At 41.5% G+C, this 26683-nt stretch overlaps 2 protein-coding genes and 1 long non-coding RNA gene across 4 annotated transcripts in view; 2 read left to right on the top strand and 1 right to left on the bottom strand.

Moving 5' to 3' along the window:
- The window catches only part of LOC135502340 (gamma-aminobutyric acid type B receptor subunit 2-like), a 71853-nt gene that overhangs the window by 22368 nt on the left and 22802 nt on the right, over window positions 1-26683 (bottom strand). The gene's annotated exons all lie outside the window — the stretch shown is intronic.
- LOC135502350 (uncharacterized) lies at window positions 1017-2656 on the top strand. The gene is made up of 3 exons (XR_010449757.1): window positions 1017-1172; window positions 1508-1704; window positions 2541-2656. It is a non-coding gene; the product is annotated as an uncharacterized LOC135502350 (long non-coding RNA).
- LOC135502337 (uncharacterized) lies at window positions 5089-26680 on the top strand. Of its 2 annotated transcripts, none has more exons than XM_064795097.1 (10): window positions 5089-5240; window positions 12310-12417; window positions 21477-21660; window positions 21754-21909; window positions 22153-22338; window positions 22616-23007; window positions 23129-23312; window positions 23618-24326; window positions 24891-25010; window positions 25308-26680. In XM_064795097.1, exons 2-10 carry the CDS (start codon window positions 12353-12355, stop codon window positions 25517-25519), a joined length of 2208 nt encoding a protein of 735 aa, XP_064651167.1. In that variant the 5' UTR covers window positions 5089-5240; window positions 12310-12352; the 3' UTR covers window positions 25520-26680. The 2 variants fall into 2 exon arrangements, with proteins under 2 accessions (XP_064651167.1, XP_064651169.1); XM_064795099.1 differs by lacking the exon at window positions 5089-5240 and adding an exon at window positions 11803-12172.

The raw sequence follows: 26683 nt of genomic DNA, 5'->3' as shown, positions 1-26683 counted from the left end.
AACAAACTGTACCGGAACCGGAACTGTCATGGGTCTGCACAAATTTTTTCAGATTCGATGGACATGATGGATATATGAATTTTGTTTACACTTTATACACATACGTAACCATTACACTCACTACGTTGTGTGAGTTAAAAATGTAATTTTATTTGGAAAGCATGTGTATTTCGTCAGTTATCTGAGGGAATGGGCAAAAAATGGGCACCAGTGAGAAGGGCGCGACTCGACCCCCTCACCGGAAAACCGTAAGGGCGGCCGGAATTTTTTCTTTTGCAAATTAAAAAACAGCATTCTGACTTCCTTACCTGGAAGTGGCATCACCTAAAAAACTGCAGTGTTGGAGCTAAAGGAGAGTTAAAATTGCCTTTTTACTGAAATTTGAGATTGCATTGTTTTTGGGACGTACTGTACCTGTCATTAAAATGTACCTGGGGCAAAACAAAAGGCATGAAAAGGTAGCTCAGATCATGTACAGTAGAACCTCTCTATTAAGGACACCCTTGGGACTGAAAAGTACTGTCCTTAATAGAGAGGTGTCCTGATTAGAGAGGTAAAATTGAATGGTAACAACCAATTTGGGACCAAAACCAGTGTCCTTAATAGAGAGGGTGTCCTTATTAGAGAGGTGTCCGCTAAGGGAGGTTCTACTGTACTTTCAATTTCAATAGGCGGTGTTTAGTGATAATTCTGTTTGATGCACGAAAATTGACAAAAGACTTAGCCTATTTTGAGGGATAATGCATGTTTTTTTAAAAGGAAAATGAGTAGGAAATGGTTAACAGCCGTACCCCAAAACTGTGGGGTTATTTTCGAAACCAATCCATCAGCCTTCATAGTACCCTAGGACAGGTCTGTGGTAGAAATTACAACTAGATCTGTTGACCCCCCACCTTGCCACCATTTGCATGATCCTGCATGGTGGTATCATGGACTGACACTTAATTATTCATTTGAGGATGATTGAATCGAAGACTACATGGACGTGGATATTTCTTACTGATTTGAAGCCAGGCCGGATAACCTTTGTCAACAGGCTCTAATCCTAAAAGATAATTAGGCGTTTGTCCTGCGTTTGCTAGCTTCAGTTGGTTTTTGAGGACGGCAGCCCGCGGCGAGGACGATGTTTCATAAAGGAGTGCTTTTACTCTTGTTGGCGATGGCATTTTTCGGTACGTTTGTGCCATGTTCATACGAAAGATTGGTCTGCCGATGAGTTTAGCGCCATCTTTATTCTCACCCGATATTAACGAAATGAAGGGAAACTGTTATCGTGGTTTACAGGATTGTAGGAGGCAAACTCGGCTTTGATTTTGTTTCACCATTATCATCCGGACGACGTCATCAAGGCCGTAGCCATTGTTTTGTGTGTGCGGGTGGGGAGGAGAGGTGGTAGTGCGCGTGCGTACGTGCGCTTGTTTTGGTGCCTAATACGCATGCGTGCGTGTAGATGGGGAGGCTACACTCAAACATCGTTTTAATGAGCCTCTTACGTTTCTCCCCACAGATGCAGACGGAGTAAAGTTCCTGCACGGACAATTTGCGGTCCAGTCAGGTAATTTTGTGAGCTTGAGCAGTCCCTGCCCAAAGGATTATGTTCCCATACGATGCGAAGTAGCGATGGCCTCTTCAGACGGGTCGCGACTGTTGGAGAACGGGACATGCATGAGCACGAAAAGGAATGATGTGGATGGCGCTGTAATGGTAAGAACAGTTAAAAATCTTTTCACATGTATAGTGATAAGGGAAACACAGAGCGCTATCAAATCAGTTCCAGTCAATGTTTTCTCGATGGTTTTTCTCCTTGACGGTTTTAGCCTCGCTGCATGGACTTTGCCTCAAATCCAAGCTGGCCGCCAACGTTCAAAATGGTTGCCAAATAACAAAAACATTGATTTTATAAAAGTTCCTTTGCTCTATCACATACTGTTTTGTTATTGTTTTCATCGCATTTGACATGTAATGCTCAAAGGCAACGCTGACAGCGAACAGGCGAATGTTTTCCCTGGAAATTCAGGTCCGTCATTGCAGTCGCCCGGTAGAGATACGTGTACTTATGAGTAACATTTCTTCCAGAAGTTATTGGCAGCAGAGATCTCAAGCCGCATTTTGTGATTGCTCTTCACACCTCTCCGTTGCAAGAGTGTGATGGATTTGTTACAGAGAGGCTGCTGTAATACTCTTGTTTCATGGAAACATAGCGATGATAACAAGACTCGGGAAATTCATTACTAGTATCGAATACAGCTTGGCCAATACTCATTTGAAAACGTCGAATCAGTGCCGGGGTTGGCAGAAGTTCAGACTTTGTGTCCGGTTATGCATTCGTGCGGTCTAAGATTCATTTCGGTGTTATATTTTTTACGTGTAGGTTTCCTTTCCTGAATGTTTCCTTCATCATCTCGCGAATGTTAGAGTACAAGGGTGACATCTTTCTCTGTCAGTGTTCCCCTTAAAAGAAGTCATGTCATCATGATGACGATGACGACGATGACGACGATGATGGTGACTGTGCTAATATGCCCTGCATGTTCTTTCAGAGTAAGCTCACGTGTCTGTACGGACCAGGCCTCACTCACCACCATATCAGCTTTCCGGCCACTGGACTTGGTGTCAATCCGGGAGGCTCATGCCCTGGAAAGTCCGTTTTATTTGACTGCAGCATCTACTCCACGTAAGTGGCGAGTGAGTTTCTGTTAGGTGTTTTTGGCGTGAGATATGTTGGTCTTTCATCTGACAATTGCTTCGAAGCTATTACAACAGTATACACCAATGATAAAAGAGTTCAAACTGCTCCTGAGAGCATTTTTATATATTTTTTAAAACTCCATTTATCTTTTTGAAGGCTTTTGAACAACTACCCTGACGTCAACATCGTGAGAGAAAGCCACGGGTGCAGAGTTCAAAGGTGTGAACGTTGTTCGCTGCAGTTGCACTGCGTAGGTAAGACACTTTCTGGCAGTCAAAAATCTTTTGGACACAACAATCTTCCCAACGAATATACCAATCTCCATTTCCGAGCTGTTACGTCTCTCGTTGTTTTGGAGAGAGATTTCTGCAGACGCAGAAACACTGGTAGATGACGCACCGGATGTAGGGTTACACATTGATACCTGATAACACCATTTTTATCTTTGATTGTTGTACATACTAACAATGATTAGTAGCTGTTTTTAAGTTCTCTGACCTTCTCAGCTGTTTTAGCCGTAGCTTTCAAGTTATCTTATTCTTCAGATGACATCAAAGTTTGGAATCTACCAACGATTGATACGTCACCAACCAATTCTAATGGAATTCGAACCCGCCGCTGTAAAGTAATATCAGGCATTGACCTACAGTTGATATGGAGAAAGAAGCTTCGAACGTTCACCGCCAGCAACCCCCGTCGCTGTCCCCTTGAGTGCTTAGCCAATCAAAAGTGTTTAGACGCCATCTACATGTCGAAATCGAAACTATGTAGCTTTTATGGGGTGTCCTTTTAGACTGGGATTCTTGCCACACGCTCGCTGTTGTAGTCAAACCCCGAGGCCGGCAGAATCAGGCTATTGTATTTGGAGGCACATATAGGGAGGCAAGTCTACCAGATGTCAATGCAGAGGCAAAGGAAATCTTCTCTTGAATTGATAAGAAATAACAAGTTTCCTTCTCAGTGATGTTGCAAGCCTATTGTTAGTTTAAATGACATGTTTGGAACTTGTATTCAAATTTATACAACACATTCTTGTTCTTGGACGATTGCAGCGCCGCAGTAAAATGTGACATTTCTTAAAACCAGCGTTATTGACTTCTTTTCATTATGTGTACCTTAACAACTTCACTGTAACAAATCGATCCATGTTGATGGACCTGCTATGCTACGCAATGCGTGCTGCCCCCGGTTACAGCCACTATTAAGAGAGCCCCAATAACCGAAGTGTACATTTGAAGTCTCCATGTGACCGTTTATGACAGAAGATTAAGGAGCTGGAAAGTTGCAAAAATTGAAAACAAAGCATCTTACCAGTTTGGTAACCAGGCCATCTACTGGTCGAGGGAGTAGTCTTGATACAAAACCCTGACATTTCGTTTTTTAAGACCTCGTCGTAGTATTGTAATCTCAAGGTGCATTACAAGATACTGTGTGGACGATTTTAAGCCAGTTGAGAAGTGTTCGTTTGACATAGGATACATTTATCATAACATATGTGTTTGTTTGAAGTTTTATGAGTCCTCAGGATTGTGGCTTGATCATTGGGTCGGCATTATAGCGTATTGTCTTGATACTGGCGGAAGGAGAGGCTGTAGCGTCGATGACAGGCTGAATCGGAAATTTGTCGTATTTTATCGGACGGAAACCAAGAACAAAGCCACTAGAACCAGATTCTTAGAATGGATGATGATGAGCCGCATAGTTCTCTTTCTAACCACGACTCCGACTCGTCTGAGGAAGAGGGGTAAGTAGGTGAGTACCTCCGTAAAACAGCTGTTTTTTGCACGCACCAATTTTGTCGTAAGCAGACGCCTTTCCCAAATCCCCTCCACTCCAACGTTTTAAAGATCCTATGACGTGTTTGACAGATGGCGCGGTTGTCGTCGAAAATAGATGTCATCTGAAAGGCGTCCTGTGATATATTTTCAAGTATTAAAGACTGTGATATCCCTATAGGCCTACTCGTGGCAGACTGTGACCGCCGTGCTTGTCAACTTGTTGACAAAGATGACACAAGGTAATGACAGAAAGCACGACTCTCTGACCCAAATGTTCGAAGAGCGCGTCCTTAGATACCAAAGCATAGGGGAAGGCAGGGACGTCATCGAGTCTAATTCTGCCCCTCAAAATCATTTGAAGTGGTAATTTATCATAAAACAAAAGAAACTCTGCAATATGTCTCCATGTCACGTGTTCAAGCGCAACACCGACGCCAATAATGATCAATCTACAAAAAAGTGGTAAATATTTCAATGACGGTCTAGGTAGTCTTCAGCTCAACACGTTACAAACTATAAATCCTGATGAAACTGACGTCATCAAAACAGCCCTGTATCGAAATATCATGAGCTTAGTGACGTCATGCACCCCCTCCCACCGTGCTGACCAATCGTGATAAATCCCCACGAGACGGAGACCAAAGATCGTCACAACAACCACACGCATTGAACAAATATTTTCCCTTGAGGAAAAGTCGAGGAGAAAGTTTCGAAGTAATCTTCTTAAAGGATTTACGTTCTCTAAACTCGGGCTGAATACACTCGGGACACAGGTATGTTGTATTTGTGCATAAATCTTTGATGTATGTCTTTTGCTTTGATTAGCTTCATTGGTGGACAGTACCGATCTTTTATAAGAAATGTGGAAGAAAATTTGGCGATATTTCTATCACATTTTGAGAACGAGTCTGTGACAGACTATGTTTATCAAGTTAAAGGTTAAAGTTCGATTCTTATAGCACTCTACCATGGACAGGTTCTTGCTCAAAGCACTTGTCATCCCAGAATCTTCTGGATGATGCGAAGGAGTATTTACCAAGTGCTTACATAACCTTCAGAGTCTACCGGGAAAAAACGTTGGCAAATAATGTTGTTTACAATTGCAGTTGTTATAACAAGATACAAAAAGTAACGCCATTCGCAGTAGCCAGAATAGGCTTGTTTCGTAAACCTCACGAACGACGAAATACAAAGAAAGGTCTGTGGTGTCTTCATGTCCTGCGAAGAGCCATTTTCGCGACACTCGTTAATCAGGTTTCATACAATCGACGAAATCTTGCAAAATCGTCATCCATAGAATATATTTCGTACATACATGTAATCTCTTGGTAAAGCTTGCGAAACCTGGCTAATATCGTTGATTAACTCAGATATGTTGATTATATCTTTATGATACAAACTAAAAATTTACATTCGCCACAGGCACGTTCAATCAAAGATCGAATGCCTTTACAGACATGACCGACATATCCATAGCCGAATAGACCGTCATCCACCATGTTCACGGATGAAAAAAACTTTTGGCCATAAATATACTGATAGATACGCGTGATTGATATCTATCAAATGTTTCTTTAAAAAAGGGTTTGAATGTGAGCTGTCATTTCGTATTGAGGTGAGTCGCACGCGTCACGAACCAAATAAACGTTATTCAATGATATGATGACTCTGTTCAACTTGCCCAGGAGCATTTTGTCGATGTTATTGTACAAGATAACAATCATTAAAGAAGCTATTTAAAATATCTTTTCAAGAGATATATAAAAACACGCTATATTTCGTGACATGGAGCACATTATGTGTCAATACAATCAAATGGTGTGAGGAACATTTTTCAGAGAATTTTGAATTTCCCATCGCCAATATTTCAAAGTATAAAAAACAAGTGTCTGCAAGTATTTTTTTAGTAACTTTGGCTTAATCATAATGTGGCGAACGAAAGTCAGTTTCGTCAACAGCAAACTTGTGGTAGTTGTTATAGCTTTCCCACAGCCTAGTGGGCTTCCACTGCTGGCTACCACGCAAAAGGTCACGGGGAGAACCCAGTATTGTATTTCTGGATGAACCGGCGTGGCATTATAGGAACTAACATTTCTCATGTTCCTGGCTCTTCACAGTCCTTCAAATGAGACTTAAAACCGAGGTATCTTGTATCTGGTGGCTGCAGGTTATAGACCCCAACAAATGAGAAACATGAGTAGCTTGTGTGGACTCTGCCTCTGGCCGAAGTCGGAGTCTATGAAGGCCAATAAACCGAGGTTCCTTGTATCTGGTGTCTATGCCAAGCCAGGTTAAAGACCCCACCAAGTGAGAAACATGAGTAGCTTGTGTGGACTCTGCCTCTGGCCGACGACGGAGTCATTAGGCCAATAAACCCAACCGCTCATCCCGCCTTGGAGGAGGAAATACTCCCTTGTGAAGCTCACCTCCAAGTCAGAGCGAACGTTGAAGGAGGAGAAGAAGAAGAAGAAGATATAGCTTCCCCACTGCTTCGTCCAACTCCTCTTTTTGTGGAGGTTATACCGTTGACCAATGCTTCACCTTCAGTACGAACTACATATGCATTGAAGGTTAGCAGTGTATATCAATGGAGGTCCACATAGTCATGATATTCTCAAATACATGCTACAATACCTTTGATTCATGGTTCCATTGGTGATATGAAGGATTAGATGAACGCACACCGGTCACTATATTTGATATCGGGACCCGTCAATATGACCATTGTCGTCGTTTTGTCCCGATTTTCAAATGAGACGGTTTATTTACGGGCAAATGTCAATACTTTGGGAGTGAGAGTTCATTACAGAGATATGAGACCGTGAATTGGAAGCCATCGAGAATGGAGGTGGAAAGGAATCAAAAAGTCGTCCACGATTCCTGAAGAGAATCGACCCGAACTTGAGTTCAAATCCGCCATTGGTGACTTTGTTGAACTGATGTATAGGTGGGATTGACCTACATTGTATTTGGGATGATATGTAAATGTAATATTCATCAATACTTTACTGTATGTTCTGGTAACTATTCGAACAGTGTCTGTAGGATTAACTCTCTTGACTTATAAGGCTTTGAGGGCAAAATACCCGCAAGTCATAGACTTGCATATCAACGATTCTCACGTTAATTCTAACAGGAATTTATGATTATAAAAAAACTCCAAAGCAATTATTATCATAAGTTACATACCAGTAGAATAAAACCACACTTTGTTCGTCTGTTTGCTTGGGTGACTTCGATAATTGGTGGTAACACAGCGGGAATCTCAATTAAACATTTCGCCAAGAGGTAAATCCTAGTTTCTTTAAATGTCCCACAGTTAAAGCAATATAAAAAGTCAACTGTAAGCATTTTCTTGTCATAATATCATGAGTGAATTGACATTATGTCAAAATGTTTTTTTCTCGCAATTTTTCGAATCCAACATGCAATTTATAATATGCAGTGCTTTGAGGCCGGAGAAAATCATCTCGCACGATCTGGTTACTCGGAACAGCCATTTAGTTTTCTAATTGGATCCGTCGTCTAGATCAAAGAGGACAGCTACTAAGACTAAGTGTCAAAAAATCAAGCTCTAAGTTGTGACTTATTTCTTAACAAGGGTTATGTATGAATAGTGCCAGATTTTATATCAAAGTTTTGTTTTAGGACTTCCTAGAAGCTCACAGTATTACTCGTATCATATTATAGTTTTAAGGATTTGGTATTAATGGTTAGCGTTTCTGTTGAAAGATTAGTTTGTTTCATCAGTTTATGGAGTTAAAACGCTGACTTTGCATGCACCAGCTATGAGAGAAACTTCGACCTGCGTTGTTCAGTTCATCAGTCAAACTGTTACCTCAAGATATGCCTCTTAACCTTCTTGATTGATTGAGAATAATCCCTTCAAAATAATTTCGTGGGTTTATCGAACCTATAAAAATGAGCCCTTCGATACAAAATTGATCCAGCTTTGAGTCATATTAAATATTGGGTAAGGTTGAATAATTAGAAGGGTGCATAAACAATATCTCCAAATACACCATGAACATATAAAAAAGTGTTACAGTATTGATTATAAATAGGCTTTCGACCACCTTTTTATGTGTTAAATGAGTCGGACAACGCTGCACTTGAAAGTTTAAACAGGATACAGAAGTGGACATCTTAAAGAAAAATATAAATAATACATAATTATAATCACTAAAAATTGCTGTCTGTTATGCTATTGGTCATCACAGTTATATGTTGTCCTCGTGGTGCCGTTGCCCCTTTGATGAACTTGGTGGCTGTGCTTTGTAATTCTATAACTTTCTTGACATTGTGGAGGCATTGGCCTAACAGATCTTTGGAGACGCTCATTTTCAACAGACAAGGCGAAATTCTCTCTCGTAACTGTCATACTAATAATAAATACCATAAGTAGTAAACAGTGTGTGTAATCGGGCATTAAGTGGTTACATGTGTATTGATCTTTCGAGGGCACTAAGTATGAGATGTGGCTGTCCCAAGTTAGAACCTCTCACCCTGAAGTGCACCATATCACTGATCATTTCCACACCGATCATTTCCGAGCATAAATTACGACACGCGAAGGTTGCCGATTGTTGCAACGGTCATGACACTTCTTGACCTCGTTAAGGAAAACTACAGAGCGTGAACAAACCGCCTCAGGAATATGTAAGGGGTACCGGTGCTTGACAAGTAAAACAAAGAAGTGATTTCATATGACGGTAATGTGACAACTTGTGACACCTTCCATCAAAACATGCCAACGCAGAGAACATATCAAATGAGCAGAAGAGGCCAAGCGAACCAAATGCAGAGAAGTAGAGGGATCTCTTTTCAGAGATTAAAGATGGAGAAAATATTATAATCTATGCCCAGATATTTCATCATCGGGCCATTACTGTTCTGCCTTTGTCGCGAAAATGTCCGACAGCGGTCACTTGGCATTTGTCCTGCATATACTTGCCCCAAGGCATGTCGCCTACAGGGCGTTTCAACTCTACGCACTGTGCTGCAGGAATGACACATATGTGTATGGCCACATTGATTTGTTGAATGTCCAGCAGATATCATCATCACCATCGTCATCGTAGTCATATCGTCATCATCGTCATAATCCGTGACTCTCTTGCCTCTCTGCTTGACAGCATTTTCAAACATAGCACATCATTGCGAATCGCTTTTCTTCCCCAACAGTAAAAAAGCTGCATGTGGTCTGATCAAACACTACATTATTCAAACGTGGAATCTAAATAGTATGTTCAAACATTGACATATTATTGCTGAAATGTTCTAAATATTAGACTAGCCTGGTCGATATGTCGTCAAGTGTGTGTGACCGGTTTGATATGAGACGCATCCAATATGGGCTGCTTCGCCTAATCGATTCAATACAGCACTCTTATGACAGGGTGCCAGTCTGGGTTGGTCGGAAGATTATGATAAAAAGGAAGGTGGACTTGTAAACCTCGAGTAAAAATGGGATTTTTACACCTTTCGGCTTTGATAAGTCGTTGTTTCAAAGAACCTAACGTAATTATAAAGTTTGCATACGGATATGATAAGTTGTGCATTAGTTCATGTCTGCATATTGCTTATTTGGGGAGGGATAACATTAAGAATAAGTTTGTTGACCATCTTTTTCTTCTTGGCGTTACTATAAGCCAATAGTAAACACACCAAACACTTGCTATCTAAAAAAAGTTGCCTTCGGGATCGATAGAGAAGAAAGAAGTTTCATGGTTTTCCCTTGTACGTCACCCGTGTGTGATGTGGCGACGGAAAAAAATCATTTTTTCAAAAACAACACAGGAATCTGCATCAAGAAGAACGATCCACTTGAAACCGTTCTCAAATGGTACAGACTGCTCAGATTTGAGCCGATATCACCAAGCGGCACATTGCTGCGCATGTGAGCGGGATTCAGGTCACAATTTTCATTTCATACTATAGAGTTACAAGTACCAATCGTGAAGCTTCATGCGGGGTAGACAAGGAAGTCGACAGCACGGGCTGGCCTAAATCCTGTTAGCGGGATCGAGAACCAAGTCGTGCTGTTTCGGTGGATAAATTCTAAAATGGCTATTGAATGAACAAAGGCCAAACCTCTATCAAATGACTGTTATTAGCATGGAAATCGCTTCTTTTGACATTCCTTCAAAAACGACGATACTGTGCTTTTGTTCAAACCTATTTCAAATATTCTACCGCTGACTACCCACCCTGATGTTATCATGCAGTTGCCTTGTCGATTCACATTCAGGATAATAATTCGTGCAGAGTTATATTTCGCAAGTAATCCACTCATACAAAGAAGTGTCTCCAGAAGTTTTACAGCCCATGGCGAGTTGACAGTTAGAAGCAAGGTTTTTTCTTCATATTTTGTTAATAGGTATCTGGTTAACTGCGTTGTGCGTCAAGTTATTCAAGTGTTCGTGGCCGACGACTAAGCTTCTTGATTAATTCTTCTATTGAGATATTTGAGCCGTAATATAACTGAATGATATCATCCTGAGACGTTTACTTGGACTGGGTGACTCAGATTATTATCTATTTTCATGTCTAGGTTATAATATTTCGCTCAGGTGGTCGGTTATTGCGTGTGATATGTTTCCTGAGAGACCTGTGAACCACGTCCAGATCATCGTCTGTCGCTCCAATAAGCTTGATACACAGAATCGGATCTTTTAACAGAAGGAAACAGAGCATTTCACGAGAAAACAAAAATGGAACATGCCATGAGGCTTTATTTGTGTATGGAGTGTAAGAAACGATCTAGATTTGTCCTGCGTGTAGTACCTCTGGGAGCGATCCCTCACATACGTCCTCTCCCTTTACAGCATCTTTCGTCTGCGACTTCGACTGAGTACAAATGCTTGTAACCGGTCTACCTCCTCAGTAGCCAAAGATTAGGGTCTTCTTATCTTGTCATGCCTTCCATGGGTGATTTACTTTAAGCACATTGATGTCATATTTGAAGTTTAGTCGATTTCTTACCATCGTTATTAAGAGTTGACACTGCTCGCTGTATTGCTTATTGACACTGCTGTACTTGTGATGAATTATTCATAAGTGAATGTCTACATTTCAAATCTACACATTGTGACTCTCGTACCATGCTAAACTTACACACCCATCAGTACAGAAATCGACCTAAATGTACACATTTCTGGTTCAACTCAAAAGAAAACGGTTTATTTAACTAGGCTATTTGTCAATGCTTTTGCTGCTCGAATATGCGGCAAATGCCATGAATCAATATGCACATTGAATACTACAGAATATTGGTCATAAAACCATGAAAAATAGCTTTACGATCTGATGCCATTCTTTCCTTGGCGATGAATGGTGATATTGGTATATTGCGAAGGCTCGCGTCATGATAAAGGAATATGTTCGATGGTAACTACTGATGGAGTTAGTTCATATTGATTGCGGCGGGAAATAAAGTTAAATAGTTATTGGCATCCACTTTCAATACGTTCTGTGTGCTGCTATCGATATGTTTGCATTGTCTTGTTAATACTGCCAGAAGTCAATGACCACGCTGGACGGTTTATCAGTTGATGGATATCAGTATTACTAAATGCTCTCACGATGGAGGCACGGTTTGGAGGTTCGGTTGTACTGTGATGATGAAGGGAAGAGTTTGAGACAACGCATGGATATCTTCGCTTCAGAATAGGCTTACCAGGATAACTTGTATTTGAAAGCAAAGGTGATTTCCCTCATCAACATTTGTATTACGCGAACTCGATTTCCTCTTCTTCTTCAGCGTTTCTTTCCACAATCACGGATCGATCAGACATACAAATCACAACTTCTTTTCACTTTCACTCCTTCTTCTCGTTCCAGATTGAGTGCACATTTTCCTTCGGCCCGAGTTGACCTCTAACCCATGGCAATGGGTCAGGACAAGAAGGAGAAGGCGGGCGTGGCGCCCAGTGTGGAGGACAGGTCCAGGTATAGGATAACTACTAAAAAATCTAAGGGTCTTGCTTCTAGGTTAGTTGGCTTTTAGCTCGCTTGCACGGCACTGTCCACACTTGCACAATTTTAGTTGAAACTTCAAAATCGAGGACAATCTCACCAATACAATGATGCCTTTTTGTACATGTTAAAGGGACTCTACTGGCAGCAGCTAGGTAGGCATGATAAAGTAACACGAAGTCAACAATAGGGGTCTCTCCCATCTCAGTACGTCAAAATTATTCACGCTTGTACGAGGACTATATCTAGAAATGCATTGAACATGATCTAGTGCCCTTACTGGTCGTATTATTGACGAGCAGTGATAATCACATCATAATTCTGATAGTTTCATGGCGCATTATCTAAAGCACTGTAATCGATTCCTTAAAATTGTTTCATCCCTTAAAAAGCTTTTGAATTGTAATCTACTTTTAGTTAAAATCTCTCCTGCCTAAAAGTGACCCTATTCCAGAAAGATTAAACCAAATAAAATCACATATGTAGATCAACCAGTACCAAGTGACAGAGCAGATTAATGACAAGTTCGATTCATTTGTTTTACGTAAGCATATGACACCACTGGCTTTATACTCGGGTTAAGCACATATGTGAGGATTAGAAATTGCGTAAAATAATCTATGTTTTGTTGAGAAGCTTTAAGTAAATATGATCAAAAGGTGAATCTTCTTTACATTGTCATATACTGCTATCGAGAATCGTCGAGTTCATTTGGTTATGATCGCTCTTTGGGATATATCGGTCTGGAAAAGATGCCGCCAAATTGAAAAGTTTGTTGTCTTCCACTGGTAGGAATTGGCAAAGTCCTGAGTTGAACTGTTCGCGAAGGATCTTGATAATAACGAAAGGTAGTGATTAGACTATTCCAACGGCAAGAAGCTCAGGAGTAACCGAAGTTTAGATTGTGTATCGTTTGGCTGGTCATAGCAGTCAAGGAAGTGATAGTATAACTGACAGGAGCGGCAACTATTTGCAGTGGTAGTGGATAGGGCAACTCGTCGTTTCACTTTTTAAGTTGTGATTTTTCTTAATGACTGATACGCATCTCCACTTCGTGCAAACCGCTACGGAATAACTTGCTAGGACATTGCAGTCCATCCTCAGAAATGGCACAAGCAAGAGCACAACCACATGTTGTTGCTATGCCCAAAGTTGATGGGCAGTGGGCGTATGAGCAGAGCGAGGAATCCAGCTCGGACGACTGCTCGAGTCACGATCCGATAGAACTTGCCGAAAAAGGGTTGGTATTGCAACGACTATACTTTTCTAAGCCACTGTATGATAGATTAGAAGTCATTCATCCCAAAAGCTGATAAAACAGTATTTTGGGATGTCCTTGTTGTCCTTTTCTCCGATCATGGTAAAAGTATGATGAGTGATAAAACAATTGGTACTGGTACCATGATCGAAGAATTACCTGATGCCACCTTAGGTCTGATTCTAATACCAAGTTTTTTGACCGAATTTTGAACTTATGAAAAAATGTCTATGTCCAAATATTTTTTTCACTTGTTTTTTTCTGCTCAAAATGAAGAAACATCATCCGTCCAATGGGTTTCGCCACTTTTCCACAGGCCTGCTGTTGCATCGCTCATTTTTTCAGACGGGAATGTTTTTACACACATGTATAACATAAAGTTGTATATGGATCATCCCATGTAGTCAAAATCGTTCATGAGGGCTGATTCCAACCTGTTCTGCGTGGATTGGCGGTAGATCGAGCAGGCGAGGACTAGCATTGCCTCAGCTTTAAGCTTCTAAATGCTTTATCATTGTCTTTGTTGTCTCCTTTTGACAGACCCGAAGATGTAGCACGCTGGTGAGTAGAATGCGCATGCCCAGTGATGTCACGTGCACGTTCGAGAGCTACCCATCGCACTTCTAACCAAAACCGCGTAACTAACCGTTTGCCATGTTTTCGAGATAGTCATTGCATGTTTTCCTCTCTAATGTTATTGCGGTACATGGGCGTGGTTAACTTTATGTTTAAGTTTAAATTCTTTTTCAGCGATTGTTTAAAAGTATTAGAATGCTATGCCCTCCATAACTATAAGGGGAGCCACGTATCATAATTTTAGGTCTACATTCAACGAATCGAAATAAAGGGGGTTCCAATATATATGACACGAAACAATTCTTGAATAGGCCGTATAGCTAAGGACATCCTCGTGGTGAATACATAGACTCTTTCGTACATTTGATGGTCATGAACTTATGTATAGAAGTCCGTGATTCGGTTAACACATTTCGATTCACATATCAGATGAATTCTTTGGGACAATTGATCCGTGGCAACTCAGTTCATCTCCCACGCCGGGTCACCTGTTTCGCACTGATACCAGCCTCGGCCCAGTTGGTCTGTGGTTACTGCATGGAATAATCAATGGGTTTACCATTAACAATATTATCTTTCTGCACCACAGCAATGTTGACAGTTCACTATAATATATGGGCCAAAGTAATGCGGTTTTATTGATACCTGACATCAATATTTAAGAGTAGCTAAAACAATACAAGCAAGTTAGCTATACATTTCACTGGTACATTTTTGACTCACGAGTAGTGACGAAACCTGGCTTTGGTAATGGTGTTGCGGCGCGAGTAGAGAGTGTTTGGTGCTTATGGTTTTGGGATCTGTTGGCGGTAGAAAGCATGATAGTGCAGATTTTGGGGCATTATCGGTGTAGATGTGTCAAATTCTTGCATGAATATAGTTTGCACCAACAGGGTACCTATTTTAGTTATGGTGACGGTTGTGCTCAATGGTGGCGCTCATTGACGTCAACTTAAGCGAGGCGCCACCTAACGTTGACCTGTAGTATTGATCCTTCGCCTGAGGCCATTGCCAGGTATGATCGTGAACAACTAGACTTAACCTTAATCCGACTACTACACTTCGGTTTCTTTAAATGACTGTTTTCTCATGAAGTTAACTAAACATACACAAAAAGCCTACAGTGCACACAAGGAAATAGTGTATGAAATGCATGCAAATATCTGCATGTCAACTGGAGTGTGTTCCATGCAACGAATGCCCAACTCACAATGCATCTGATACACTAACTGTACCTATTTACTATGTGTAGTTTGGCTGAAACATCTTATACATTCTATAGTGCAGTTTCGTGTAGTTTGCACTTTCACTGGAACAAACAACAAACACGGTCTAATAAAATCATTTTGATAAAGAAAAAAAACATTTGTCCACAAATTCCGATACTTCTGTTTGAGTGACAACGTTAGTGGCGTATGATGGTAGTGATGAGGAAGGCTATCAGGCCCTGCATCTGTCATACGAATATGATATACCCCCAATAACAACAATGATAGTCAACTCAAATGCCTTCCCCTATTAAGAAGGAAAAGCTCTTGGCCATTCTGAAGTTCCAACTTCTTCGTGTATCAATTTTTGGCATTGCCAACTAACTCAGCAACAATAAAACAAATGATGACAACAAAAAAGGATGACGAGAAATGAGCACTATTGATCAAAGCTCACGAACTCACTATAAAAATACAACGCTAATCCTTACGAAAATTAATTAATTTACCATGCCACTGTTGACCGTGTCAAAATAGCTCGGTGTATTTTGTCAGAAAACATTGCTGAAGCATTTCATGGTGAAATGTGTTGGAATACGATAAATGTGCTTTTTGTATTTCAAATACATTGATGTTTAAGACAAGTTAGGGTGGTTTAAGTTTTGCAGTAAGCCGCCGAGACAGTTACAGCAAGTGTAATACCATTTATCCTGACTTTGAGATATGAAATGCAGGATATCTTAAGAAAACGCAGACCGTTTTTCAGTAGCAACGGTGCAGCTCGAACCTACGACTTGTTGTATTAACAAACGAAGTTGACTTATAATCGTTGAATCGTGTTTAATTCTGACTTAGATTCGGGTTCGAGTGGATGGAGTTGTGTTTAATCTTAAATTTTCTGTGATTGTAGGATTCATACCTTGGGAATCAAAATAAGTAAAGTGAAAATCGATATTAAAGAATATAAAAAAGCCAAAAAGTGATAAGGAAGACTGCGAAGTCCTGTGGTCTTCAATGAGAAACCCAGAAAACTGGATAAAACTTTAACCCAATTTGGGGAATATGTTTGGACATTGACAATCAAGTTGAAGCACTGAGATGGCTATCACTACAAAATCGATCAAATATATTGAAAGGTATGTATTCATGTCTCAGCTTCATGTCTTACTTATTTCAAACCATATATTTTTATGTCTGAAGTAAGTCCTACAAATTCGGCCTGCGGCGGGGGTGGAGGGTTGGGGTGGAAAGTGCACCTTTCTCTTGGTCTGGGAAAGGTGCTAAACATTCTAACTAACTGTACTGTGCGTGTTACAAAGGGTATTGGCTCAGTCGCACCTAACAAGGACAGTGTATTGGCATACCACCTGCCTGTAGTTCCGGAAGTTTGTCTCGGCCAATCTTGCTTATGACAGCAAAGTGTTCTGTTGCTGACCGATGTTTGTCCTACCTGACTGATCACGCGAGGTCGTTTCGAGTAGTGTCTAAAAACTAAAAAACAGATGATATCGTACTAAATAGACCTACATGCAAATACGTTTTGCTCTACATATACCTTCATCTAAAAGGATCATAGGCCTATTTCGCCAGTTTCGAACGTGTTAATACATGTATCAGAACATTCACTAGACATAAACATTACACCGACAAGGAAAACGTACTCAGACTTCGGTGTGAAAAACAGAAAATAATGCATAATTGCGAACATATATAGGCCTACATTGGCGAATTTTCCAAAATACCCCTTATTTTTCGCACCTTAGCTTCTGGGAACGATTGACCTCCCATGACGTCGTAGGAGCCATTGGCAGCAAGGAAACATATCACTCCATTCTCATTTCAAAATAATCAGTGTCCGCGAGAGTATCGGCCATCCTTCTATCCGATATTTGATAAGAGTGCTCCATTTTCGGACAAGTAGATCTTCGTTTGGGATTTTACCGACTCCCTTTTCGTTCTAGAAGAGGGATATAAAGGATTACCTGGCCTTGCTCATAGACACAATCAGTAAACAGCCGTACACGGCAACTTTTCTATCAGTGAGTCATATCAAAGTGATCTATTTTCGGACAACGCATCTTTCGATTGGATTATCACCGATTTCCATTTCGCTATAGAAATGGGAATTCATGGAAATTAACTCTGTGCTGTTCATGAAAGTATCATTCGGATAAAAGGCCATAATATTATCCCCTGCCCGATCATTCAAAACAGCAAAAACCTACAAATTGCCCAGATCACAGATATCGTTCTGATGCCAAAGTTAAATCTCGGATCTAACATCGGGATGCATCCCAGAACACTAATCGAGCTCTCTCAAGACATGGTCAAGGGATCAGTGGACATCTACCAGTTTTCGGCCGACTTTATCAAAAAGCGCAACAAGCTGTTTGAAGAGCAGCTGCGGGCCTTGCGTAAATATCAGGCCTTGGATGACGATAAACAACAGGATAACTTCGACCAAATACTCAAGTGGCATGATAAGTAGGTAGATTCTAATCATACCCGGGAGGTGGGGCCAGGGGCTATGGGTTTTGATGTCACACAAACCTCGCCCATTGTCACCCGGCACTGCCAACTGAGTGAACTCCCAATTTTAGACTAAAATCGTACAAATCATGGCACCATCGTCGATGTCTCAATTTGGACTTCCTTGTCGGTGACACGAACATTGTTTGTTGTGTTCAAGTCAGCTTGAAATAGATATTCGATAAAGTGCACCCGTTTCTTGTTATTGTTCTTATTTTGGACATGTAGTCTGCCAGATGTCTTGAACCCGAAAAGGTAGAGCAACAATCGACTTGATGACGTCAACCAGGGGAAACAGTTCACCTGATTCTCGCTCTCGTTCTCCGATCACAATCAGAATCTCTCAGTTATGATGATGAGGTGCCTTATCGCATTAGACTTTGTGATCTGGTTCTCGAGCATTAGGCATGTTTTTTATGGTGTGTTATGTATTATTTTATAAATGATATTTGCCTAATCAAAAACGGTATTGACTAAGAGTGTGCTATGCATGTCCATGGCATAAATAATATTTCGATCAATAAACCATCAGCTTTCTGCTTACATGACTGGTCAGCTTTCAAACACACAAATTGCCATTTTGAAAGGAACGCACCGCAAACTTCACTCTCTTGTCATTTTGATTTAAATTATGGCAGTTGATGACGTCAAATGAAATAAATACTGTCATATTCATTGATCTACGATCAATCAATCAAAGTACAAGTTTGAAAATTGCAAAAGATTTGTCAGGGGTTAGCTCGTGATAACCATCATATATTATTTATGCCTATCGGGATATGATATCAATTCAAATTCAATTGACACAATATTGCATTCGAGAGATCATAATTCCCACAAGAATGCTGACCTGACATAAATTGGCCTCTCTGACACCAGCACAAATGCCAATTCAATGGTTTCATATCTGATATAAACTTGAAGCTAACTGCTATAACATAGGATATTGGCATGTAGTGAAAAACACACATTGCGGTATTCTCAGGGGCGAAAAAGTAGGCTTTGGAAGACAGTTGCTTTCATCAACTCCATAAAGGGGAAACCCTGTCATTGCGCAATACACTCTGTCTTTTATGGATGGCGAGTCAAACTCGCTTTCTTTTATTCAACATTGTGTATCATGTTTGCCAAGCCGTCATTTACTTCCTTGTCCATTCTGCATTACCGATTACCAATCGACTTTCGTCTTTCATTAACAGCCGTATCATGGCAACCAGTACAAACAAACAACACAGATTACATGAACACTTTTTAAAAAACCAAGAAAGTGATATGGACCACTCTGTTCGTCACTCAACGTCGATTGAATACAATATGCATAATATTACACTTAATCCAACTTATTGGATGTTTTTTGCAGCTTTTGTTTTCTAATCCATTATAGTAATGCATGGTAAATACTGGGCAGTAACGTGTCAATACTCCATTGTAACGAGTGGTGTTAAGCATGAAAGTCATTGATTTGTGTTGAGAGCTTCGACATTTGTTTTCCACTTATTGGTTGATTTCCGTGTAATAGGCCTACTTGAGCGCGGTCTCCAAATTGTGTCAATCAGAAACTTGTGAAAATCAATTAAATGTAAACATATTTATCATGTTTGGTTGACTGAGGCGAATCTGATCTAAATTTCTGGCTGAGTGTAATTTTAGAAGACCTATATATATCTATCACTTGACCGTCTGCCCGGGACCTATCTTTAGCGAATGCATATCCTGGTTATGGCTCGCTCGCGGTGGTCATCGAAGATGACCGCAACGAGAATCTGATGAATGAAACCGATATCAAGCCGGGAATCGCTAGGGTCAGTATTGCCCCCAGGTTGCTGCGATCTTTGGTGCAGACAGGCCTACCTGCGATGACCAGTGAAGAAGGTGCCACGGAGCACCTTTTTGTTGCTGGAGGTGTCATGTCGAACTTCAAGGTTCAATATGGAACCTTTCCTTAGATAAGGTTTAACGTGGAACATGGACAAGACTGAGGGTACTAGGAAGCACCCTGTCGACGTTTCAGAAGAGGTGTAGCACCCCATAGATCTTGGCAGAACCCCTAAGCACCCCAGGGTTCTCTGAAGCACCGTTAAAGAGCCCTTTTTAGAGTGTAGGCCTATGCGATGCTCAGCATGCCAAATCTTCGCGCCGTAGAGCGATGGTGTCGAACCTACGACCTCTTACCACTCAAAGAACATCAACTTAAAATACGCCTTTGCCACTTACTAGAAGTTATGACTGGTATAACAAGCAAAACATTCAACAGGATATAGAAATACTATACAAAGCAGTGTACACAACCCCAAACAACCTTTTAAATATTTGTTCCGTATGCACAATTTGACGGAAGTTCGCGATTTCTATTTCTGGTTGTATATTGGATCCGCAAACACTGAGTCGAAACTCAAATTAGGCAAATTTCTGCGAATTGTTAACTGTTTAAACTATTAATGTACGTTTTATATCTGCTTTGAGACAACCTATAGTCATCATTGATGAATCAATTCTGCGTATTAAGGGACCCATTTGACGTCATTTCCAAGCCATTATAGGATGTACCCCCTTTAGCTGACACATAAAATGAACCCCTGATATTATCAATTGGTAACTTGTACTCGTAGTCAAGCTGTCATCAAGGAAGTAACTTATGAAGTAACTGTTCTACGTCATTGTGGCGATACTTATAGCAGCCGGCCCGGGAAAGTATCAGCACTTCTGAAAAAAACTAATAGTTCGATGTGATGTTCATGGTGATATCAGATATTCTGAAACGGTGGATTTTGTATTTATAGAGAAAGAGGCGATTAGTTTCGAAAGCATATTCTTAAAGTGATTCTCTGTAATTTGTTGATAGTTCTTCGTCTGTAGCTTCGGCAACATAACAGCCGGTGGTCCAACAGTCTTTCACAATGTGGTTCAAGTACGATAAACTCTTTAAGGGATACTCTTCAGGCGTTGCCTACACGCAATGGAGGTATTTACGTGATTGAAACTGACTGCCCACTTTTCTATCGAGGTGGCCAATTTCGATATTCTCAGTCCCTTCTTAACCATCCTCCTCTTAACTTTCGTATCCTTTGCGTCAATTTCATTGTTGTCCTTTGTTACGACAAAACGTTCGACGGTCGCGAATCGTCACGAAGATGTCGTGAGGTCGCGACGCCATCAAATCGAAAAGACGTCTTTCTTGACTTATTCACGTCATCGAGAGGTTTTTGTCGAAATGAGAAAGACGGCCTTTTAATTGTCACTTTCTTGGAATTTCTATGGATATTCGTGGTAAATGATATATTAAAACACGACATTCGTGTCTGATCCATAAATCACACTCTCCTGACTGAGAGCTCTCGACCTACGGTCAGATAGCTTATCAGGCCGGGTCGAGTGTATCAGGTGAAGTGGTGACCGGAATCAGCCATTCAGTTTTCGCATTTCATCGCCAGTTAAACCACAATCCCTATTTACCTTTCCAGGATGATCATGGATGTGGCCCCGGGCAGAAAAGGCTGCACCTCTGTCTTCCCTTGGGGTGGAAGCATCAAAGTACCCCCGGGACTCTTCGGGAAGAAGGACAACCTCATAGCCAAGATGATCTCACCTTGCGAGCGGCACCTTCATGCACCACAGTTACGGGACACAGAGAAATTACTTAGCGAGGTAAGCAGCCATAGCAATAGCATTCGTCACGAGCATTTTCGTTAGTTGACAAAAATATCGACACTACCATTCTGATAATATTTCTTTCCACAGGTGTTCCTCTTCGTGGCCAGAAACTATGAGTTCGACAAGTTGTTGACCGTGGAGTTTCCAGTCTATGACGAGAATCTGGATTTGTTTGAGATGAGGTTGAAGGTGAAGAAATCTGGGGACCAGGATTGGGTCACCCTCGATAACTATGTCTATAATGTAAGTATTGGGCAACCAACAATTTCCGTGATATCAGGCAAACAAAGAACAGAATGTTTCGCGTTGAAACTGCAGTGAACTATCTGACAATGACACGCTGAACGCATAAAAAAGCCGTCCGTAGCCTATCGGGCAAGGCTTGGGTATAGCCTACAACAGCATTCGGAGCAAAGTGATGTTAGATATCAGTGCAAGCGGCAGCGTAGAGGCAATTGAACCTGAATATCTACTAAATTATTTCAGGCTAAAACAAAGATGGTCACATTCGAGACCAAATCGCTGGGAGTGTTCGCAGTGACGTCAACACCAAAGGCAGAGAAATTCGAGCTCACACAAAATGGCTGCCTGTACAGTGCCAGAATCAACCGGTACATATCACTACGGTTCCCGAAGAGGGCGGTTGACCGAACAGTCAGATGTGAAATAAGGGTAAGTAACAAGACTTCACAGAGTCAAAGCTATTTTTTTTGTTAGTAGTTTCCATTAGCAGGCATCCGTCTCACTGGTTTGAAGGCAGAGTGCCGAGCAAACAAAGTGAGACGGTGGTAGGCCTAAAGCATTTCATCGAGTGAATGCTTGCCAGGTAAAGCTGTTTGCCTGGGCTAGCTCGCAAAGCGCCACCTCTTGTCGAAGGTCTTATAAGTTGGATATGTTGCTCATCTCAAAAATAACTGACAGTACTAGTCAACAATGTAATTTATTACAGATTCACAAGGTCACACAAGAGAAAATTGAAATCACACAACGAGACCATGGCAATGAATGCTTCGACGTGGTCGCCGCCTCAAACTTTTACGACATCTCATTCCCCGAAAACGAGGCAATGACCTTCAAGCGAGCAGCGTCCATCAAACTCCCCCTGGTGTTGGTAGGAGAAGATGAGCCATTACCCAGTCAGAAACAAGAGACGGAAGTAGGGGAAGATGGCGACCATGAGCATGAAGAAGAGGTAGAGCTGGAGACGGGGAAAGCCAAACAGATTGACTTAGAAAATCTATGCGTGCTACACAAGACAGAGGCGGAGGGATGGACACTCATTGAAACGCCTCTGAAGTTCACTAGAACGACTGTGCAGTTCGATGTGAAATGTTTAGGAAAGTAAGTGTTCGTTTTCCTTCTTTGCTGCTTCTTGTCCTTCATTATGTCTTTCTTCTCAAAGTACACACGTATTCCGTAACTTATTAAGCATTTCATCATGTTCTCTCCCTTTCATCTCTAGATTTATACTCGTCCAAACCAAGCCAGGGCTACCAAAACACCGCTTGAAGTTCGCTTTGCCATTCATAGAAGAACAGAACTTAAAGATCAAGGGCGAGATACTCACATTCGTGTACAAAGAGAAGAAACATTGGCGGATGATGTTCGATGTCGTGGACAAAGAATACGCTGAGATCATTACACAGGTATATACCACTCACGAATTAAGTTATGAACCATTGGTGTTCTGTTTGTTACACGACGTCTCCACAACGGCCAACCCTACGTCTGTTGGCTGCTTATCCATACTGTGGCAACTTCTCTACATCTCAGTAGTATAAGGGCCAGTCTACACATACTTTGACCTAGTTTCCCTACGTGTTAAGTTGTTTACAAGAAAATACTGTTAACAACATTCATCGACAAATGAATGATTGCCATAAACCAATGTGAGAAGTGACTTGATTGTTCATCTCCCCACCATGAATACAAACTGTATCATTTCTTACAGGAGCGCAAAGAAGCGGGGTGGTCATTCATTGAGAAGCTGGACCTGACAGAGAAACCCGTGGAGGATCTCTCCAACACCCGAGGTTACGGCAGGCGACGGGCCGCCAAAGAACAAAAGAAAGAAGACCCAGAACTGAAGCTGCTGAATTTACACAACGGCTCCACGTATAACATAGGGATTACTGGTGACTTCAAGTTAGCCGATTCCACACCGGATGACAGATTAGTTTTACAATTTCACGAAAAATTAACAGACAATTACACGTATTTCGACGTTGTTCCTGCACCGCCGGCAGGCTGGCATTGGGACAAGGATAAAAATAAAGTCAATGGTGTCATAGAAAAGCAGAACGGGGAAGTGAATGAAAAAGAAACGAAGGAGAATAAGGAGAATATAGAAAACGGACTGGAAAATGGTGTTGCCGAAACCGAAACGAAAACATTTACCGGTACGATCTCATGTTTTTCGAATGACTCTGAACAGAAACGGTTGCTAAGGAAGTATAATGTACAGTTTTCCGAGGAGGATTTCATGGAATACTTGAAGCCAGAGTACGTTGAGCCAGAACCGGAAAAGGAGAAACCGAAGCTGCCTTCGGTGGTGATCGTGGATCCTGCACAGCCGACCCAACCAAAGCCTGTCAAGTATAAGACCTTCACCTCGCCGCAGTTCACAAGATTGACAAAGCCCACCAGACCTGTGATAAGGAGTAAGTGATTTCAGAATTTCTTTGATGTCTTTACAGTATGTTTTAATCAAGGGGTTGCTTCTTTCATCGCGTTACTAACTGAAGACAGGCTTGCCTTCTGGGTAAAAGTTATAAATAAACGTCCTTAGATGGAGTGTCCGGTGACAAAGGACTGACGGTATGGTCACAACCATGAATAGGGAGGACAGTTTTTCCAAAGGGGGCGGGGGGGGGGGGGGGGGTGACAGCTGCACTGGTTCCACGTTGACTGTATAGCTTAGGATGTCCTTGTCCCATAAAGATGCAACATGCTACAGCTTAGAAGTGTTGTGCTTTCTGGCCAGATGTCTCTCCCAAAGGCATCAAGGTTAGGACAGTCTTGTAGGAAATGAGTTTTTTATGAGTCCCGTGCCAAACAAGTGCTGCCTGTTAGCAGTTCGGGTGGAAGTCCCCAACTTGATATCATCGCACTCTTTCGTAAACGGTTGGCCTTCGTGTCCTCAGCACATTGGCTCCATTTCTCTCTGTAAGTCTCTTTATCGCATGGAAAGTTGTTAGTTCATCGTCTACGTTCTCTTGTTTCAGTATCGAGAGAAGCTAAGGTATTGTCCGGGCGTAGTTTACAGATCCTCTCTCGTGAGGTTGAACAAGGCTTAACACTAGCTGTTCACCTGAACCTCCCGGACTCAACCATTACAGGAATAGGTAAGTCTGCTGTACACATTCATAGTCCATTTGCTTTAACCTTGATCGGGGAAGTTTCTGTATACTGCTAGATGCGAATCTTGCCTTTGATTCAAGGAAGTATGATTGGGAAGTGAATGAAGGCACATTGCCAACGCCTGAATTGAAACACATCCCTTACCTCTTAATAACAACTTAGGACATCACTGATCCCGAAATACACATATCAACATCTCTGACTCTGTTTACCTGATACTTTCCATACATGTATTTGCAGTTTTATGTTCTTGTCAACTAATTTATCTTTCCTCCCTCTAGGTTTCGACTCACTCTCAAACGGCATGAGCCTGGTAGACGTCACGTACAAGGTCCTCCTTCATTGGAAGCGGTTATACAAGGGAGACAAGGCGCTACAAGTCGAACAACTGGTGTCGGCTCTTAAGGAAATGGGCCGATTCGATGTGGCTGCCGTGATCATGGACCGGCATCGGCAGGGGGTGGAGCTATCATCAGACTGTTTCAAATATTAGGTGGTTTTTTGGTTGAGCATCTCTACTCAAAGTAGAATAACGGGCTCTATGATACCAGCTTGACAGTGGTATAAATTATGTGCATTAGTAAATGGTAAGGAAAATGCAATGTGGAATTGCCGCTGCTTTGGTCACAGGCAATACAGTAGCCGTTATGCGTAAGGCTGGAATTAACCCTGGGCGGCCTCTCGACTCAAGTATTAAACGAATGTATGTGGCTGGAAAAAACTGCTCAAGGAAACTGACGGGTTACGGGAAAGCGTAGATTATGGCTGTGATGAAAGTTAAAGTGCCTGAGATAGGGTCTATAATGGCGCCTTGCTGTTGTGAAGCTACATATCAAAGCGTGGATGATGATTGGCAAGCTGTGTTAAAGAGGTTCTCTTGGTCGTTCTAGACTGCTTTGTGGATATTTCTGCTTAAGATTGGGTAAAAAGGTCCGACGACTACATATATATATATACGGTTGTGAGGAGTTTCGATAAACAATGAGTAGTTCGCTGATAATCATTAACAGGCAGTGGTAGCCCGTAGGATTATTACTTTAGATATCTCTTGTCTCTTTGGTGGACACTTCTGCTCAAATTATAAACGAAATAGGCTCCAGTTTCTCTGAAGTTTTGGCGATTGGGGTCAAAAGACAATTGGTGAGGCTTTGTACTGTACTTACTGGACTAGATAAATGATATTCATAGGAATCGTCCTCGCTTACTAGGACGGTAATCCGGTGTGCCTTTCAGTACATTTATGACGAAGTTGTCTGTGAGTGAATTTGGCGGAGAAGAGGCGAAAGCATAGTGGTGCATCAAATATCTTACTCCGGACCAAGAGGATCGTTGTCTTATAAACAAGAAGCAGGTTTCGCCAACCTGTCATTTGATCTGAACGGGGACGCCAACGCCAAATCAATGGCTACTTGTAATATAATCTCAATTGATAACTTTCTTTGGTAATGGTTTGGCGGTACGTGGTTCAGAGCTAGAGCGCCGCCAAACCACCCAAAGTTATATCAATCGTGGCATCGCATTAGACGCCACAAAGGAAAACATTAAACAGACAGAGAAAACGACAAACATGATTGTTTGTTTTAATCTTGTAGATATGTGATAATGAACGTTGTGACGTGTCTGCGTAATTAGCAAATAAAGTATTTTGTTTACATGG

This window comes from Lineus longissimus, chromosome 18, assembly GCF_910592395.1.
Source record: "Lineus longissimus chromosome 18, tnLinLong1.2, whole genome shotgun sequence".
Taxonomy (NCBI): domain Eukaryota; kingdom Metazoa; phylum Nemertea; class Pilidiophora; order Heteronemertea; family Lineidae; genus Lineus; species Lineus longissimus.
The sequence above is the reverse complement of the archived record's forward strand: the minus strand, read 5'-3'. Positions and strand labels throughout refer to the sequence as shown.

What these genes read in the sequence shown, in the direction of transcription:
- LOC135502337 (XM_064795097.1), top strand. Translation starts at nt 12,353, where the DNA reads ATGGCAATGGGTCAGGACAAGAAGGAGAAGGCGGGCGTGGCGCCCAGT. An exon ending in CAGAGAAATTACTTAGCGAG is followed by an intron (nt 21,661 to 21,753) that starts GTAAGCAGCCAT and finishes TTCTTTCCACAG; the next exon opens with GTGTTCCTCTTCGTGGCCAG. An exon ending in TCGATAACTATGTCTATAAT is followed by an intron (nt 21,910 to 22,152) that starts GTAAGTATTGGG and finishes AAATTATTTCAG; the next exon opens with GCTAAAACAAAGATGGTCAC.